General features: G+C 63.1%; 2 protein-coding genes across 2 annotated transcripts; both read right to left on the minus strand.

The window, feature by feature from the left end:
- Positions 1–1,275: 1,275 nt before the first annotated feature.
- DNAI2 (dynein axonemal intermediate chain 2) lies at positions 1,276–7,634 on the minus strand. The gene is made up of 13 exons (XM_054221985.1): positions 7,452–7,634; positions 7,184–7,345; positions 6,947–7,068; positions 6,222–6,364; positions 5,453–5,566; positions 3,946–4,085; positions 3,564–3,686; positions 2,913–3,136; positions 2,516–2,651; positions 2,048–2,194; positions 1,638–1,862; positions 1,455–1,553; positions 1,276–1,284 (listed from the first exon to the last, which is right to left on the minus strand). Exons 1-13 carry the CDS (start codon positions 7,632–7,634, stop codon positions 1,276–1,278), a joined length of 1,827 nt encoding a protein of 608 aa, XP_054077960.1.
- A 1,000-nt stretch (positions 7,635–8,634) lies between these two features.
- TTYH2 (tweety family member 2) lies at positions 8,635–17,171 on the minus strand. The gene is made up of 14 exons (XM_054222024.1): positions 17,010–17,171; positions 16,248–16,420; positions 14,761–14,872; positions 14,168–14,388; positions 13,976–14,071; positions 13,807–13,879; positions 13,631–13,700; positions 13,396–13,451; positions 13,209–13,301; positions 13,027–13,119; positions 12,794–12,936; positions 12,483–12,668; positions 12,258–12,336; positions 8,635–10,284 (listed from the first exon to the last, which is right to left on the minus strand). Exons 1-14 carry the CDS (start codon positions 17,136–17,138, stop codon positions 10,204–10,206), a joined length of 1,605 nt encoding a protein of 534 aa, XP_054077999.1. The 5' UTR covers positions 17,139–17,171; the 3' UTR covers positions 8,635–10,203.
- Between the last annotated feature and the right edge of the window lie 1,064 nt (positions 17,172–18,235).

Consider the following 18,235-nt stretch of genomic DNA (forward strand, 5'->3'; position numbering starts at 1 on the left):
CCCCTCTGCCCTCCTGGGGGGGCTGTGAGCCTGGGTGCCCCCCTGGCCCAGGCTGGGAGGCTCTCTGGAGGCTGCATCTCCCCATCCCACCCGTCTGCCCCAGTCCCCTGGGGATGTTGAGCCGTACACAACACCGGCAGCGCGGGCAGCTCCTGTCAACACAGTGGCTGGCACCATGTGTGGCTCTGGCCATGCTCTGTGCCCTCTCCCGGCTGCACCCACGGCCCCAAGGCATGGTCAGGGTGCCATGAGCTGGGTGGAAACGTGCCTGTCCCACATGGGATGCAGACAGTGCATGGCTCAGGGAAATGCCTTTCCACCTCTGGCTGCTGGTACAATTACAGCTGGCTGTTAATGAGGCGCCCGGCCAAGCTGCAAGGCTGGTGCCTGGCTCCCGTCCCACTGCCGGGGGAGACCCTGTCCCTTTGGCGGCGCTCCCCAGCCCGGGAGGTGGCTGTGCTGGGACAGGGCAGTGCTCAGCTTGGGGCTGGGGGGCCATGAAGCCACCAATCCCATGGCAGCGGGTGGGACTCCCTCTCCCATCCGTCTGTGCTGTCAGGACAGGACCCGCACCCGGCTGCTCCGCACGCACCCACCCCGCACATGCAGGGTGGCTTCGACAGTCGACAGCTCCTGCCCACCCTCCACCCCCCGAGCAGTGCCTGGGGAAGGGTCCTGCGGGAGAGCTGACCCCCAGCCCCAGCACAGGGGATGCCACCCACACGATGGCCCCATCCCTCTGCCGCTGGCTGTGCCGTGGTGTGAGCGCAACTGGCGGCTCGTTAATAATTGACGGGCGGGTAAGCTGCTGGGCGATACCAGCCGGGCTGTGTTTACCCAGCGCTGATAACCCCGGCCCAGGCACCGCAGGCTGCTCTCGCAGGGATAGCAGCAGGCTGGGGGAGCGGGGCTTCGCTCAGCATCACCCTCCCCGCTGGGAAGGGGCACGGTGCTCACCGGGACCCCGCTGCCGCCACCAGCTGCCCTGCTCTGCCCTGCTCCTTGGGCTGGGGACACATGGAGGGACACCCCACTGCCATGGGTGCTCCACTATGGTCAGCAGACAGCTTTGATCTGTGGCTTGGCCCGAGGAGAGGAGATGGAGAGCGAGAGAACACAACTTTCCCACCCTCTGCTCAACCCTGCTGTGACAAAACAGGAAATGGGACATGGAAAACTCCTGTTTATTCACCCAGAAGAAAAAAAAAATAAAGAGGGCAAAGGGCCAGGGAGCGTCTGTGAGGGTTTCTGTGTGACCCACTGGTCCTGTCTCGGCTACAGCTCCTGCGGAGGGAGCAGGCATAGGGTCAGGGAGCTGTGTGGGGCTCTCCGCTTACCGCCCCACGGAGGCAGAGACCCCAGGTGCCCAGAGAGCAGCCTCACCCCTCCATGAGCCACAGAGCAGCAACCCTGGCAAGGAGGGGGAAAACAACGTGAAGGTGGAGTGCGCTGACCTTGGCAGCATCCTTCTCCTCCTCCTCCTCTTCCTTGTCCTTGGGCAGTTGGCTCTCTTCCTCCTGCGCGCTCGCCTCCTCTCCCGCACGGCTTTTAACCTGAAAAACAGAGACGGACCCCTGTCCCCCGCCCCGTGGCAGGGAGTCCCTGCTGCGGTTGCAGGTCCATGCCGTCCCCAGTACCTTGCCACGCAGGCCCTGGGTCTCTGCCCGTGCCCTCCTCTGCATCTCCGCTTCGATGACCTCGAAGAACTCTTGGCGGACACGGTCGAGCACCTCCTGGGGATCCTCCACCAGGCTCTCCTCCACCTCCGTCTCCTGGCCCTCCGACCTGGCGCGTTCCTTCAGCCGCATTTCCCGGTGCCGGGCCTCCAGGATCTTCTCCCGCTTCGTCTCCCGCTCGAACATCTGGGGCAGAGTGGGGGTTGAGGGGTGCAGGGCTCACAGGGGACCCTGCGGGACAGTGTGCTCGGTACAGGGACAGCGCGGGGCTTGCTGTCAGAGCCACTGTGCATGGGGCCAGCGATGTGCCAGCAGTGCTGAGGGCTTTGCTGTGACCTGGCACAGCAGCTTGGGGCTCAAAGCTCACGTACAGCGGTGGCCAGGGTCTTCTCGTTCCTCTGGAGGGTGCAGAGCCCAGAGGAGATTTCCAGCAGGGTGACGGTGCCCAGCTTTGAGCCGCAGCCAACAATGCACCCGTTGTCCTGCAGGCGCAGGCTGGAGAGGGGCTCGTTGCAGACCTGGGGAGGGAGGACGGGCAGGTGGTGGCACTTAGCTCTGACGTGATGCCCCACGGGGGAAGCCAGGCAGGACAAGCCAACAGAGGCAAATCCATGTGGTTGCTAATAACAGGAGCCTACGTGCAAAGTTTTGGGCACGCTGGGCACAGCTCAGGGCCGAGGGGACGGCTGCTGCTCAATGGAGCTTATCCTGAGCTCTGTCCCCTGGCTCTGCTTGCTCCGGCAGGGCAGATCTGCCAAGCACCCCGCTGCCAGCGCCCACTGGGGGCAGCCCCTGCTCCCCTCCCAGGGCGAGGGACCTGGAGCCGCTGGGGACCCAACCTTCAGGCTGAGAGAGGGGTCATTCTGCTTGAAGAGGAAGTCCCAGACGTCCAGGGTTCCATCCGATCTGGTGGTGAAGAAGACGGACGGCCTCACAGTGCTCCAGCACCCGTCTGTCAGGTAGGAGAGGTGGCACCTGCCAGCAGACCCGATACAGCGGCGATGGGCTGGTGGCCTCTGTCCCATCATCCCTATGGCTGCTGCCTATGCAGCACAGCATGGGCACCTTCCGTTCCAGCACCCTCGGCCACACTGGCACTGCTCTGCCTTGGTGACCATCCCACCTCCTCCTGCCTGACCTGAGCAGACCAGCCCCTGCCGGTCGTCTGCCCCAAAAATGCTCTTCCACGAAAGGGAAGACTTTTTGCAGAGCAAACTTCTGCACACCGACACCTACTTGGTCCACATAATTGACGATTCCTTGGTCTCCTCTGACCAGATCCGAGCAGTCCAGTCGCCGACTGTCAGGAAGACTTTGGGGTAGAAAGGGTTCCTGACCAGCGCGTAGACAGGTCCAATGTGGCCACTGTAGGTGCTGGTGATTTTTTCGGGGGGTGTTTTGGCCTTGCGGTTGCAGGCGATGACGATGCCTTGCTCTGTGCCCACCATGAACTTGGTGGGCTGAGGGTGGGAGCAGGAGAGAGCAGCCGTCAGCAGGCGGGGGACGCTGTGGTGCAGGGGGCAGTGGGGCAGCAAAGGGCTTTGCTGTCCGAGCAGGGGGAGGGCCTGCTGCAGCCAGCACCCGGGGAGAATGGAACCCTGGGACCCACCATCATCTGGAGGATTTAGAGACCAAAATGCCAGCAAGACCTTGTGTTTTGGCAGCACATCAACTCCTAATTCTTAAAGATGGGCGAGAACATGCTGCAAGCTGCAGCACAGCACTCGGTGTCACTCTGGGCATCGGACGCTTGTGCTGTCCCCCTGGAGCCCAGCCCATGGGGGTGACCAGGCACTGCCCGCCTGGCTCGGCTCGGCTCACACTCCAGCCCAGGGCACTGGCTGCGTGTGGGCAGGGTGATCCTGTCGGCGGGGCAAGGTGTCTCACCATGGTGGGCTCAAACTCCAGCGTGACAGCACCCAGAGCGTTCTCCAGGAGCCCCTTCCGGGTGATGTCCAAGACCAACGACTCGGTGGGCTCGGACAGCTTGCGGACGTCCCACCACAGGACCTGCAGGGGACAAGCAGCGGGAGGGGGCTGCAGGGCAGGGGCTGCTCCCGGCTCAGCCGTGGGTGCTGGGGAGCAGAATGCCCTGGAGCCTGGCAGCTGCCCTGTGCCAGCCCGTGCTGCCAGCCTGGGGGCCTGGTTGCCGTGCTGCCATGTCTGGCGAGGGACAGAGCAGGCAGGGGAAGCTCTTTTGGGCTGTCAGCGCCTGCCAGCGGGGTCCCCGTGGGCGTGCCTGGCACTCTTCCCTGCCCCTGCCCTTTACCTGCCCGTCAGTGGAGGCTGAGAAACACTCGGTGCCCGTTTTGGACTGCAGCCAGATGGCTCCATACACAGGGTCCCGGTGGCTGACCTCCACGGTGGACACCTCCATGGGCAGCCCCCCTTTCCTGGTGTCCCAGTAAGCTGGGAAGGAAAAGAAGTCAAGACCTGCACCCGCTCCCTTGCCCGGCTCCTTTGCTTGCCACTTATTTCCCGAGGAGATGCTGCCCCGCTGCCCGAGCCAGAACGGGGAGCAAATCCCACCGGCTGCCCCTCCTGCCCCAGAAGAACCATGCAAGCACCCTGCGGGCTGGGAGCCTGCTGCTGAGATCACTCGCAGCGATGCCCACTCTGAGTGGAAACACAATTTGCGCCTTCTGCTAATAAAGCTAGGTGGTGGTGACATTAAAGAGCCACAGCAGTTCTTCAGCAATCATCTCTGTGGCAGATGCACCACGATCCCAGAGGCAATAAATCCCCCCAGCTCCCCCCTGCTCTGCACAAGGGGTTGCAGCAGGACCGGATACAGCCTAAGCAGCCCCCAGCCCCCTGTCATCTTCCGAACAGCAGCTCTTACGCTCGATGCTGCTAAAAACCAGTTTGTGTGATCCGACCTCGGCTGCGCTCCCTCCTGCATGCCCGAAGGGTGCTGGCTAACGAAGGCAGGTCCCCCGCGGGCAGCAGCAGCCATCCTTCCCTATCTCTGCCTCCGACATGTGGCAGAGGGCAAGCCACGGTGCAGGACTGGCGGCGGTTCAGCAAAGGTCAGGCAGTTGGGCCGTGGTGGCACCGAGCTCCACACGCTCCCTCTCGCTCACTTCTAATTAGGCAATTGGATGTGCCGGAGTGTGCTCCGCTGGGCCTGTGCCACACGCCTGGGGAACGCTGCAAAGGATGGGGTGAGTTCCCTGCCCTCCATCACCTGCGGAGCGTGCAGTAACAGCCCCGTAATGCATGCCCTGTCAGATTTGATTGCTGCTGCAAATGGCAAGGAAAACATCAAAATGAGAGCAATTAAATCAAAGGGCTCACGTGGCCAAGCAAATAACAGAACCATAAATGAAGCTGACAAAGAGGGGCCCTTTTCCAAGCGCTTGAAACAACAGCACAAGAATAATTCAGTGCACACAGTGACAGCGACTCTCCTGGGATTTTGCCATGCAAAGATATGAGGCCATGGGCAAGGCGGGAGCACAGCACGCGTCCTGCTCAGTGTCTGATCCAGCAGTCCCTGCCGGGCTCTCGCTGCGGTCGCAGACGCCACACTGCCCTGAGTGCCTGCAAAGGGCTCCCGGGCACGGTATCCTCCCCTCACCGGCTACTGCTCAGGTGAACACGTGCTGTCCTCCGCATGACAAGCCCCAGGGCTTCTGGCCGTGCTTGGGATATTCCCGGCCACAGAACTAATGACATTATGCCCTTTGTGAGTGTGGCAATGCTGGAACCAGACTCTTGCCAAATTAAAATGAAGTCTTATTAATATGGCCTCACGTCTAATCCATCTTCCTTACCCATCTGCCCATTGTAGCATCCTCCCACCAGGATGTGCGAGTCTTTGGGGTTGTATTCCAGGCTCACCAGAGGGGATGACGGCTTGAGAACGAGCTCCGGCTTGTTGGGGTTTTCTGCCAAGAAGGGATGAGTAAAGAGCAAAGTGCAAAGGCAGTCTGGAGAGCGAGCACCCCTGCCCCTAAACCAGCCTCCCAACACCACACTCTGCTCCTCCACGCCTGGCTCCCTGCCACACTGGTGCTTGCCCAGCCGTGCTGGATGAGGAGAAGCTGGTGAGCTGGTCACGTCACCAGGATGCCTCACCGTAGCCAGGGAAGAGAGCCTGCCAGCCTGGGAACAGACCCCTGCTTCCCCAATCCCCGATCCCCTCACCTCTCTTTTTTGTGTTTTTCACTCCAGAATACAACAGGTCTGAGAGAGTTTTTGACAGAACAGTGCAATTCTCAGCCTGGGCTTGTGCTGCCTCTTTCTTTCTTAATCAAGCAGAAGCGAACCGTATAAACACAAGAACCACATGAGAGGAGCTGAGCCTGTTGAGGCTCTAGCTCATGAAGTCATGTAGTGGGATTTTAGTGGTTATTTTCCACCTGTTGGCTAGCTTTCAGGTCCCATTTCTCCCCTTCTCTGCATTGATCTGTGGGCAAAGCAGAAACCGATCCCTTGTTCACCCCCTCCGGAGAGCTGTGAGGTTTCATTAGGTGCTTTGAAGATAAAAAGTGCTTCCGCAGCGGCAGCATTACTGACCGGTGAGTTTTCCCTTCTCCTTACCAAGATCCCAGATGTACGAGTCAAAGCTCATGTCTTTCACGTTTTGCTGGAACTCCAGGCTGGAATAAGCCACTGCCAGTTTCTTGCATGTGTCAGGGTGCCAGGAGAGATGTGTGGCCGTCCTCTTGGTTACGTTGGGATCCCTTTTTGATAACAGAACATCAAAGAAAGATGTTAGTTTGCTAACAGCTTTGTCACACCCTGGGATGACTGTCTCCCAAAGGAAACTGTGGGAATCGCAATTAAAACAAGCTGCGGCCCTTGAGCATTGAGTGCGGGAAACGATTCTCTTGGGGGTTGGGCGGGGGGAGAAGAGCTGATGATTTAATAAAGTCTTTCCAGTTATACGTTTCTAAGAATCCAATTGTGTTACTGGATGTGACTTCTAGAAATGACCTAACAGCGCCTGACACTTGAAAATAATCTCTGAGGCACAAAAAAAAAATAATTTAAAAAAACCATTTCCTGTCTAAAGCCCTGTTAGAAGATGCTCAGACCGTGTTATCTATCTCCAAAGTGCCTGGGTGGGCGGAGGGCAGGGACGGGAGGAACAGACGGAGTTAGGGAGCAGAGGGGCTGCAGCAGGTCTCCCCATCCATATAAATAGATAAAGCACCCCCCTAAAGCCATTGGGTTTTCCACCTCCTTTGCCTCTAACGTGAGTTTAATACGCGGGATCCCGCTGTGGATCTGGAGAACCCGGTGAACCTCGCTGGTCGTGCTACCTGATGACATTGATGGTTTTTGCCGAGGGGGGCTCATCTTCCACCTCTGCCATCTCCTCCTCTCCAAAGTACTCCTCGTAGATGTTAATGGCGTTGTTCTGCTTGACGCAGTGCTCCATCAGCTGCAGGGAACGCACAGGCAGAGGCCGTGCCTCTGGGGAGCTGCCAAGGCAAGGGAACCAGCAGCAGGTGGGCAGGGGGCTCTGGGAGTGGGAGGGGACGCGGGCAGGGCCTTACGGTGCCGAGGTGCATGATGGTGTTGACATAGTTTTCATCTTTCTCCACTTTCTTCCTGAAGCGGATGGTTTGTTCCACCTCCTGCGGGTTGATGTCTTTGGGCCAGCCGCCCTCGACATGGTTGACACCGCGGGATTCCACCTCTACCCGCTCGGTGTTGACCTGGAGGGCGGCACGGAGGAAAAAGAGCAAGAGTTTGAGCCAAAAAGGTGTGAAGTACCCCTTTCCCCCCCGGGAGGTCCTGTAGGGCTGGCGGGCAGCCCCTCACCTCGTGCTCTGACATGTCGCTGGTGTGCTGGACGTAGCTGTCCACGGGGTTCCTCAGGACGAAGTTGCTGGCCATGCTGGGGTCGGGGGGGATGTCCACGTTGACCACGGCCGGCCGGTCGGAGAAGCTGCAGGGTCGGCCGAACTCGCTGCGCTTCCGCGTGTACACGTAGATGATCTCCATGGCGGCCCTGCGAGGGGCTGCGGGTGCCCCTTCCTCCCCTAGACCTGTGGCGGGGACCCCGAAAGGTGTCGGGGGCCTCGGGGGGGGGGGGGGGCCGCCGCGGCAGAGAACCCCCCTGGACCCCTCCACCCTCCTGCCGAGGACACAGGCGTCCGGGCGCGGCCAGGCCCCCCCGCCCCGGTGCGGCCTCACCGGGAGCCACCGGCAGGGCCGCGTCCGCCGTTGCCTGGCAACGCCGGAGGGAGATCACGTGATCGCACCGCCATGTTGGGGAGGGTAGGGCGGTGGTGTCACGTGACGGCCGCCGCTTGCCGCCATGTTGGGATGGGCAAAACCCGGCTAATGACGAGGGGTTGCAATTAGCGCAGGGTGTTGGCGGGGGGGGGGGGGGGGAGCGGTAGCGGCTTCCTGAAGGAGAATTGGCGCCTGCTGCCAGCCCCAGCCCTGGTTGTGGGGTGCGGAGAGCGGGCTGGGCCCCATCTGTGTGGGGAGGGCCTGGGCTGTGCTTGGGGGAGCACAACCCATGGCGGGGCCCCCTCCCTGCTCCCCTCGACCCCAGGAGGGAAACCCGCGCCATTCCTGCAGGAGCAGGAGAGCTTCCAGGGGGAGCCAGGACATCCCTGTGGCCGGCACAGGTTGCCCCCCAAGGCTGCAGCCATTGCTGCAGGGCTCCAGAGGCCTGGGGGTGGCCCCCCTACGGCCGGTGCCCACCGGCAACATGGCTCCCTCCGCCCTGAGGACACACGTCCACGCACGCTGCACCCCCAAAGCCTGCGTCCCTCCCCAGCTCCCCACCTGAAACGGCTTCAGGCACCCCCCCCACCCACTGCCACAGCCAAACCTGCAGCCATGGAAGTTAAGGACGATTTTTGCAGCCACAGGAGTTAAGCACAATAATTGCTGGGACCTGGACTTGCCGCGAGGCGTTTGCCCTGGCCGTGGGCAGTCCCGGCCTGGCAGAGCAGAGGAGGCCCAGAGAGACCCACAGGGAGGAGGTAAGTTTAGTACAAGTGTTTATTGTCGTTTCCCCCAAAGGGCACATACAAATCAGGCCGGACTCCAGCCCCTAGACAGAGTCCTAATGAGGTTAGTTCACATGCGTTTAAAAACAGCTCTTCTACCAGTACCGTTACATCGAAACATTAAAAGCCAAAAAAAAAAAAACCAAACCAAAACAAACCCCCAAAAAACTCGTCCCCTGGAAGTTTCCAACAGCAAGTAATGCTAGTCATACGCAACACGGACAGACGGTGTTAGGGGACCCAAGGGTATGTACAAAGTTATCTTTAAAAGACACAGTGAGTCACTGCTATCAAGTAAGACCCCCGCCCGGCTGGCCTGAGGGGCACAGCATGGCCACCCCGGGGGGGCTGCCTGGCTGCAGCACTGTTAGCCAAAGCAGGGAGGCAGGGATGGATAACCAGAACCAGCAGCACAAGCCGCTAATTGCAATCAGACAGGGAAAGCCTTTGCCCACCTGCAGCAAGGTACAGCCGTTGCGGTGAGGAAGAGCCCTGGGGCAAACCCAGCCCCGCCTAAGCCACCGCCGCATTGCCCAATGTGGCTACGAGAGCTGAACTCGCCCAGGGAAGGCGGCAGGACCGTGCCCTCCCCGAGACTGCATCCTGCCCCAGGGATGCCGGAGTAGTCCCTGACCCTCTCCCAGGGGAGTTCTGGTTAGACGAGAGCTGTCCTGCAGAAGGAGGGGAGCCTGCCCCAGCCCATGCTGCTGGCCTGCCCGCCCCAGGGAGCCGAATTGCCAAACAGAGCCTAGAAACCAGCCAAAAGCCTGCAACCAACATGCACTGCAGTAAAACCACGCTGGGACAGAGGCAGCGAGTCGAACCGCGCCTCTGCCTTGCAGAGGACTCATAAAAAACCCAGAAGCAAAGCAAAGGAAAACCAGCAAGGCCAAAACATCCCTAATTCTACAGCCTCTGAACGTGGGGCTGGGGCGGCTCCGGCTGGGGGACAGCGAGGGGGGCACGGGGAGCCGGCTCTGCCCGTGCGGAGCGGGAGCTTGGCAGAGGGGAGCCGTCAGGGGGTAGCAAAGCCACCCGCGGGCGCTGGGATCACTAGTGGTTGGTACTGCATTGCTACAGGAGCGAAGGAGCCTGGACCCCTCCCCAAGGGGCTGGTGCTGGGGGGCAGCCCATGGCCCCAGGTTTGGTGCTCCAGGCAGGGGGAGCTGGAGAAGGCTCCCCTCCGTGGCGTAAAACATCCCCGAGCTGGTGCAGACGGGAAGGGAAAGGAGAAACCGACGCAGGGGCTTGAAGCATCTCTGGTCTTCCTGGTGCACCAGGAGCCTGGCTGCGGTGCTGCCGTGCTGCCGGCTGGCATTCGGCCCCGGAGTCACTGTCAGCCGTAAGGCAGGAAGACTTGAGACTGAGCAGAAGCTGCCGAGGGGGAGAGGAGGGCGCGCAGAGCACGCGGGGGTCTCCCCGCCACCGGGGCTCATCCTCCAGCCACCGTTGGGCTTCCCACCACGTCTTTTCCAGGTGTCTTTGGTTTCCGTTACAGAAACGCCGGTGGCATTTTCTCCTCCCGCGAGCTGCTCGGGGCGAGCGCGTTAGGCTGGGAACTCGGTGCCGTGCTGCCTGATGTGCTCATCGGTGACGGACAGGTAGGTGGCTCGCATGCTCGGGGAGTACTGCGGGGAGAGGACACAGGGGTCAGCGTACCCCCGACCCATGGCGTGCGCCACCAAGCCCCACCAGCCACCTCCAACCCAACCCTGCTCCGCTACGTGCTGCCAGAGAAAGCCCGAGGATGGAGAGGGAAGATTACTTCCCGCTTGTATTAATCCCCAATTCATCTGCCGGGCTGCCATGGGTAAGGGGGCCAGACCCTGGTCCCAGCCTCTTCAAGGGATGGAAGACAAGACACCCCCCAGCCAAAACACTTTGAGTGTCCTCAAGCTCTGCTTTGCCCCTTCCCGCACTGCTGGGATGTCAGCCAGGTTCATCCTCCACCTTCCCACACCAGCCTGGCAGCGGATTCAGCCCCAGTTGCTGAGCCTGGATGTGTCCGATCCCGAAGGGCTTGCACCAGGATGGGCTTGAGCTCCCCTTCCTGCACCAGCACGGGGACGGTGGCACTGCACGCACTGGCTGAGCTGGCACAGCGGTGGAGCAGGATGGGCTTTAGCCCTGACACTCAGGCTTGGGCCGGGTCTCTGCAGCAGCTGAGCTGGGTTTTGCCCCCTCATCTTCCCTGTCCGCACACAATCCTTACCCTGGCCGTGCCGGGGCTCACTGGGTGCCTGCACCGGCAGTCGCTGCAGGCTGAACCCCCTGGGGGTCCCCAGCAGGACAAGGTCCCCCCGCCGCACCAGGAAGGGGGTACCGGTGAGCCCAGGGCAAAACCTCAGCTCCCCCCCGCCCCGCCAACGCTGCAGAATTAAATTTCTCCAGCATTTTGTGGAGGGAGGGGCACCCCAGCCAGGCATTAAGGAAGATTATTCCTAGTTTGTTATTTTGGACCATGAAAGTCCTTCCTCAGGGATCTGAATCCTGGTTAAATTAGACCATTCAGGGTGGGGAGAAGCGCTCAAATTAATCCCCCCCGTTTGTCCATCCCCGGGGAAGAGGCTCGCCAGCTGCCAGGTCTGCGCAATCCGATTACAGGCTCCCGCGCTGGAGCGGCTCCAGGCTTTCACCTGATGGCAAAAAATCTTCCCCAGAAGAGGCGAGCGTGGTGTCCCTGCCGCGGCAGCGTGCCCCGAGCCACGTCCCCAGCCCCACCGCGGTGCCACCCCCATGCCACCACTATGCCCGCGAGGGGTGAGCCGGGGGGACATTGCTGCTTCGGATGGAGGCATCAAAGGAGATTAGATGCTATCAGAAAGGGAAGGGGAAAAACTGCACCAAGAAGGGGACAGAGATTGGGACCTTTTCCAGCCATCCCGACACATGGGAGCTGCAAATCAATCCCCTCTTGTGCCTGCGCTGGGGACAAACCACAGCCCCGTCCCCCCTAGAGCCTTCCAAGCTCTCCCCAAAATCAAACCAGCCCCACGGGAAAAGGGGATGGAGGGAGGCACCAAGGAGGGGAAGGAGGGTGGGAACCCGGCTGCTGCCCCAGGAGGAGGAGGAAGGAGAAGGAAGCGGCTGAACTTACTCTTGATGGGCAACTTAGCTCCAAAATAATTGATGCAAAAAAAATAATAAAAAATAAAAAAAGAAATAAAAAAAAATAAAGCAGGCGTTAACAGGCAGGATGGACTTAAACAAACAGCGGGGAAATGTAAACATGCAGGGGTGACTGCGGAAAGTGTCCTTTGAAAGTCAGAATAAATAAGAAATAAAGCAGAGAAGAGCAGCTGAAGGGAAGACTATTTCGGTCTCCTCCGAGCACGTGGCTGGTGACCTCTCCCCGCAGCCCCCGCGGGCCGGCCGGGAACTGGGTTAGTGAGACGGGCAGGAGGGATGCGCTCGCAGATGGGGCACGTCCTCCGCAAGGGCAGGAGGAGGGGACCGAGCTCACCCGTCCCCATCCCCACTCTGTCGGTGCCCTGGGCGAGCGGCTTCCCAGTGAAGCAGAGGGGCACCTGGCCACCCAGCTAATCCCCCCCCGGCCCACGGGGCATCACAAGAAGGACTTGGCCTCGGGCGTCCACCGTACCGTGGGAGGAGGAGAGCCTCTGCCGATCAGGGGGACGTTCTCGTAGCGCGGGTTACCACCGAAGAGCACGGCTTGGTTCCTGGAGGGGGAGAGCCTGTCAGAGCGGGGGGCATGGCAAGACCCCCACCATCGTCCCATGTCCCTGAAGCGGGGTGATGCTTCATCCCCGAGGTGGGGGGACCCGAGGGTCAGCCCCTCCGAGGAAGCGGGGGGGGCGGGTCTCACATGTACTCAGAGACGGGGGCGTTGGAGATGGTCTGCGCCGGGGGGTGCAGGCTGCTCTGGCTGCCCAGGCTGCTGCTGTAGCTGCAGAAGCTGCGGAGCTGCCCCCGGGCCGGGTTATGGGTGGCGATGCGACGGGCCTGCGGGTTGAAGGGGTCTTCCTCGTCCATGTCATCGTAGTCCCGGTCCCTGCGGGGACAAGACACTGGTGCTCACCCCCCCGAGCCCCAAAGCCAGTTCTCCCCCGTGCCCAGCTCGTGCCGCACACGTGCCCTGTGCCCCCCGGTGAAGGCAGGGGCTGCGGGCAGACCCACCGGCCAGTGAAGTGCTTCCAGGCGCGTGGCGTGGCACAGATGATGGTGGAGAAGGAGGCGGCTACCAGCAGGGAGAAGAGGACCAAGTAGAGCAAACCCTCCACCCCGTCGTAGCAGATGCCGATAAGGGCGTCCAGGTAGTCCTGCGGCAGGAGACGGGATGGGGCAGGGCTGGTGGTGGTGGTGGGGGGTGACCCCCAGCGCTACGCACCCCTGTCCCGGCCCCCCCTCACCTTGTGCAGCCCCCGGCAGTCCAGCATGGCCGTGAGCTGGTGCAGGCTGGTCTCTGAGGAGTTCAGGAGCTGCTGGACCCCCAGCAGGTCTTTCTGCAGGAGAAGTGGGGGGTCAGGGCAGTGCTGGGTGGGATGGGGAGCAGAGAGGGGGGCATGGGTTCCTGGCTCCTCCCACCCTGTACCTCGGCCGTGGGGAAGAGGGGCAGTGCAAACTGTATCAGGCCCTGGATCTGGATCTGCATGGTGGTGAGCGAGCGCTGGAAGACGGTGAGAGCCTGCAAGGGGGGGAGCGGAGAGCGGTCACAGAGCTGCTGGGGGGCACCCCCCCAGTCCCAGGCAGCACAAAGCCGGGGGGCGGCTCCCCCATACCTGCTGGAAGGGGTTGCTCAGGCTCTGGTCACAGTACAGGTAATAGTGAACCACTTCTGCAAAGCAAACGGCAGATGTTGGTGTGAGCGTCCTGGGGGGCAGAGCGCAGCCCAGGGCGGACAGCACGGCAGCGGGGAGCTCTGGACCCCCCCAAACCTCCCCGTGGGTTTTGGGGGAGCACTGGGGTCCCTGCCCTGAGCTCATCTCCACGCCATGCCCTGGGACCAGCCCTCACCTGCGCTGATGTCGCTCTCCGTCTGGTTCATGATGAACTTGTCTGGAGCCACGCAGAAGTCGCTGGTGCCCTGTGAGGACAAGAGGGACATCGTCGGGGCTGGGAAGGATGAGACGGTGCTCTCGGCTCTGCCCCGGCACGGCCGGTACCACCCCTCCCCTCCCAGCCCTGCTCACCACCGCTGCCGCCGTGTCCACGGCCATGGAGGCCCAGCTGAGGATGAGTGTCAGCAGCCCGCAGCACAGCATCCTGCGGGGAGAGGGGTGAGCACGCCATGGGATCCAACTGTGTGTGTGTCCCCCCCGGCAGCTCCGGCGCCACCAAGCCTGGCCATGGGATACTCACGTGGTGAGGAGGCAACGGGAGCGCTTGGCCAGCCCCAGGCAGGCCAGGAGGCAGACGGTGAGGACGAGGATGAAGAAGAGGAGATAAGCCAACCACCTGGGCACAGAGGAAGGCTCCGTCAGGTGTGCCCACCTCCCCAGCCCCACCAGCAGCCGATTTGGCAGCCCAGCGCCATCCCATGGCCCCGCTCACCGGTAATACTCCACGTAGGAGACATGGCTGGCCAGCACGGTGAGCTCGGCGCTAGCCCCCCGCCAGACGGGCAGCCCTGAGAGCTGAAGGACGATGCTGCCGGCCAACTGCTGCATGAACTTGAGGGTCTGCAGGTAGTCCCCCCGGGTGGCCAGCAGCTCGTTCAGCCGCGCCAGGTGCTGCTCCAACCCCACCTGCATCTGCTGTGTGGTGCCCGCCACCTGGGGACAACGGGGACGGTCAGCCCCGCACCGGGGACTTCCCCACTGTCAGCCCCGCACTCAGCAGAGCCATTCGCCCCATCTGTGGGATGCTGACCCTCCAGGAGAGCGGCCCCACACCAACCCCTCATGCTCAAGCCGGATCCATCCTCTGGGACAGCCCTTCCCGGCCACAAAGGCCCCATTCTGTGGGGTGACGTCACCCTCCCGTGCTCGGTGTGGCATGGCCGCCCCGGGGGCTCGGCCGGCAGGGTCCCTCCAGCTGGATGCCTCCCTCCCCAGTGCTTTAACCAAACCCGGGATGGGGGAATTGACGCAACCCTGGGGGAGACGGAGTGGGTCACGTAGGGGGACCCTGCCCCGTGGCCCTACCAGGGAGTCGATGCCGGTGATTGTGTGGTTGGCGTGGTCCAGGGCGTAGAGCAGCTGGTACACCCCGTCGTTGGTCTCGCTGTTGCCGTAGAAGCCGATGCCGACGGCCGTGCTGCAAGCACAGAGGGGACCCCCAGTCAGAGGGGAGGGAAACGCTCACCCTGACATGGGTGCCCTGCCTTGGGGGGACACTGGCTGGACAGGGGACACTCCCCGGAGCATCCCGGTTTCAGGGGACCTGCACCCGCGGCAGGGCAGAGCTAAAGCAGACAGGACAGGGACGGCACCATGATGGGGACATGCTCCCTCCTGGTGCCCACGGGGCCCTGGGACAGCCGAGCCCGGAGCTGCTCCACAGGCCGGACACGGCAGGTTTGAAGCTCCTTCTGCCAAACTCTGAGAGATTGAGGGTGGAGGGGCTGGGCAAAGCAGATTAGGGGAATCCGCTGGAAGCGATGCCGCTACTGATTAAACTGCTCCTGGGCTCACCCCCAGGAGGGAGGCAGGCAGCAGGCTGGGGGCTGTGCCGTGGCCACTCCAGGCCCCGTGGCGAGCTCACCGCGGCCACTTCGGCGCTCCCTGGCACCTGGTGTGCCAGCAGGCGAAGCTGGGATGGAGACAGGAGCCAGCTCCAAGGAGGGACGTGCCCGTGCCTGGCGTGTGCGATGCTGTCCCCGTCCCCATGGCAGACCCCAATAAAACCGACAGACACCAGCCCATTCACCACATCAGGCCTTTAACAGCTGCAAACAGGCTCAGCGTGGCTGTCAGGGGGGGTTTCAAAGCCCCGGGGGAGCTGGAGAATGGTCCCCTGCCGCCTGCCAGCGGGCGCCCCGAGGCTGGAGGAGCAGGAGGACCCGGGGTGGGGGGGGTGGTCCCGGGGGGAGCACGCCAAGCTCATTAGTGCCATTTCCCTGCTCCGAACAACGCTTGCAGGCAGCCATCTCGCTCCGCCCAGGCAAAACCAGCCCCTTTGTCTGGCAAGCGGGTCATGGCCGGGCAGCGAAAGAGCCCCGTGTCCCATCCCGTCCCCCTTCGCGGGGCCAGGCCTGCCGGGAGGCACCCGGGCCGGCTGGCAGGGTGTCCTCCCAGCCACTGACTGCCAAAACCTGAGACGGGCTCGGAAAGCCACCAGCACGCTGCCGGGCAAAGAAGTGTTCCCCTTGCCTAATTGCTCCGGTCGCAATTAAGGCCGGGCGCACACGGGACCTGCCAGCTGGGTCACGCTGCCGCCTGCCATCTGCTCCGGGCTGGGATTAGTGACCCAGCCCCGCTCCCGGCCGGGATTAGCCGGGAAGGCGGCACAGCCGCGGTGGGGACAGGGACAGGGCTGGCCCGTGGCTGGTCCCCGGCGCTGCCCCGGCACCGGCAGGGAGTGAGGGAGGGATGGACTGCATTTAATGGCACAGATATAATTAAAGCAACTCATGGCCGGAGCGTAGACCCCCGTCGTCGCTGAGAGGACAGCACGGGGTCCCCATTCTCACCAGCAGATGAGCCCGGCGGTGACGGCCATCCAGGTGACGCAGCAGGAGTGGGGCCGCTTGGTCTCGGGCTCCTGGTCCCTCTTGCAGCAGCAGAGGCAGATCAGGTAGACGGTGAGGAAGAGGAGGTTGAGGCCGAGGCAGACGGCAGCCACCAAGCCAAGGAAAAGCAGCGACTGGGAAAGCGAGAGGGGACAGTCAGCGGCTGCGGCCGTCACATGCCGCAGGGCGCCCGGCAGGATGCGGCCACGTCCAGTGTCCCACAGGACGGTCACACGGGGAAAGAGGAAGCGTCCCCTGTCCCCACACGGGGCCACCGAGCCGGGGTGCAGCAGCCCCTCCGGGGGGGGGGGGGGGTGGGACACCGGGGCTGCCCCCCCGCTCCTCATTCCGGGGTCACGGCGGTCCGTGCCCTGGGATGCCGGGGGGCTGCGGCACCGCCAAGGCGAGGGGTGACCCCCCGCTTCGCACCCCCTGGGAGGGACGGGGGGGAGGCGGGGGGGGCTCCGGCAGAGCCGGTGCCGGCTGGTCCGGCGGGGGGGCCCCGCGCCCCCGCCGCCTGCCCCGGGGAAGAAGGGCGCTTTGTGCGGCCGTGAGATCAGAGCTGGCGCCGGCATGAAAGCGGCGAGGACGGGGAGGGGGGGAACGGAGCCCCGCCGGCAAGCGGGACCCCTGCCCGAGAGCGGGCTCCGTCCGCAGTGGGGTGCAGCGCGAGGAGGGGGTCGGCGGGCGCCGGGAGGGGGTCGGCGGGCGCGGGGTCGGTACCTGCTGGTAGTCGGGGTCCCGCGGTCGGAAGGCGGAGGGGACGGGCTGGAGGCGCAGGCCGCGGTGCGGCAGCCCGTGGAGCCAGGCCGCCCACCACGGCGCCAGGTAGTCGGCGCGGGCGGGCGGCATGGCGGGGGGCGGCGGGGCCGCGGCCGCGATGGAGCCGCCGGGGCCGGGGCCGGGGCCAGGGCCGGGGGTGGGGAAGGGCCGCGCCGCCACGCCGCGGGGCTCCGCCCACCGAGCCACGCCCACCCCCGGCCACGCCCACGCCAGCCGGAGGCACCGAACCCCCCCACACACCTCGGTGTCACCCCGTAGGGGCACCGCACCCCCTGTCCCCTGCTATAGGGGCATCGCACCCCTGTCACCCCCCTGCTATAGGGGCATCACACCTCATCACTGTCCTCCTACAGGGGCATCACAGCCGTCACCTCCCTGCTGCAGGGGCACCAGACCCTTGTCACCGCCCCCCCCAGCTATAGGGACACCACACCTCATCACTGTCCTGCTATAGGGGCATTGCACCCTTGTCACCCCCCCCGCTACAGGGGCACTGCACCCCCTGTCCCCCCTCCGCTATTAGGGCACCGCATCCCCTATCCCACCCCCCTGCTGTAGGGACATCACAGCCATCACCTCCCTGCTATAGGGGCACCGCACCCCGTGTCCTCTGCTATAGGGGTATCACAGCACCTCACCCCCCTGCTACAGGGACACCGTACCCCATCCTCCCTGATATAGGGACATCACACCCCATCACCACCCTGCTACAGGGGCACCACACCCCCTTACCTCCCTGCTATAGGGGTATCAAAGGACCTCACCTCCCCGCTATCGGGGAACCACACCCTGCATCCCCTGCTATAGGGGCACTGCACACCATCACCTCCCTGCTATAGGGGAAACGCACCCCATCCTTCCTGCTATAGGGGTACCATACCTCTGTCACTCCCCCCCCGCTATAGTGGCACTGCACCCCATCCCCTCGCTGCTACAGGGGCACCGCAGCCCTATCACCTGGCTGCTAGAGGGGTAGCTCACCAAATTCCCCTCCTTGCTATAGGGACACACCCCCTCGTCACCTCCCCGCTGGAGGGTCACTACACGCCTGTCACCTCCCTGCTATAGGGGCACTGCTCCCCCATGTAGGGACTGCACCGCTGTCACCCCTACAATGGCATCACACAGTGGCACCCGCTGCTATAGGGCTACCACATCCCTTCACT

Source organism: Rissa tridactyla, chromosome 15 (genome assembly GCF_028500815.1).
Source record: "Rissa tridactyla isolate bRisTri1 chromosome 15, bRisTri1.patW.cur.20221130, whole genome shotgun sequence".
Classification (NCBI taxonomy): Eukaryota; Metazoa; Chordata; class Aves; order Charadriiformes; family Laridae; genus Rissa; species Rissa tridactyla.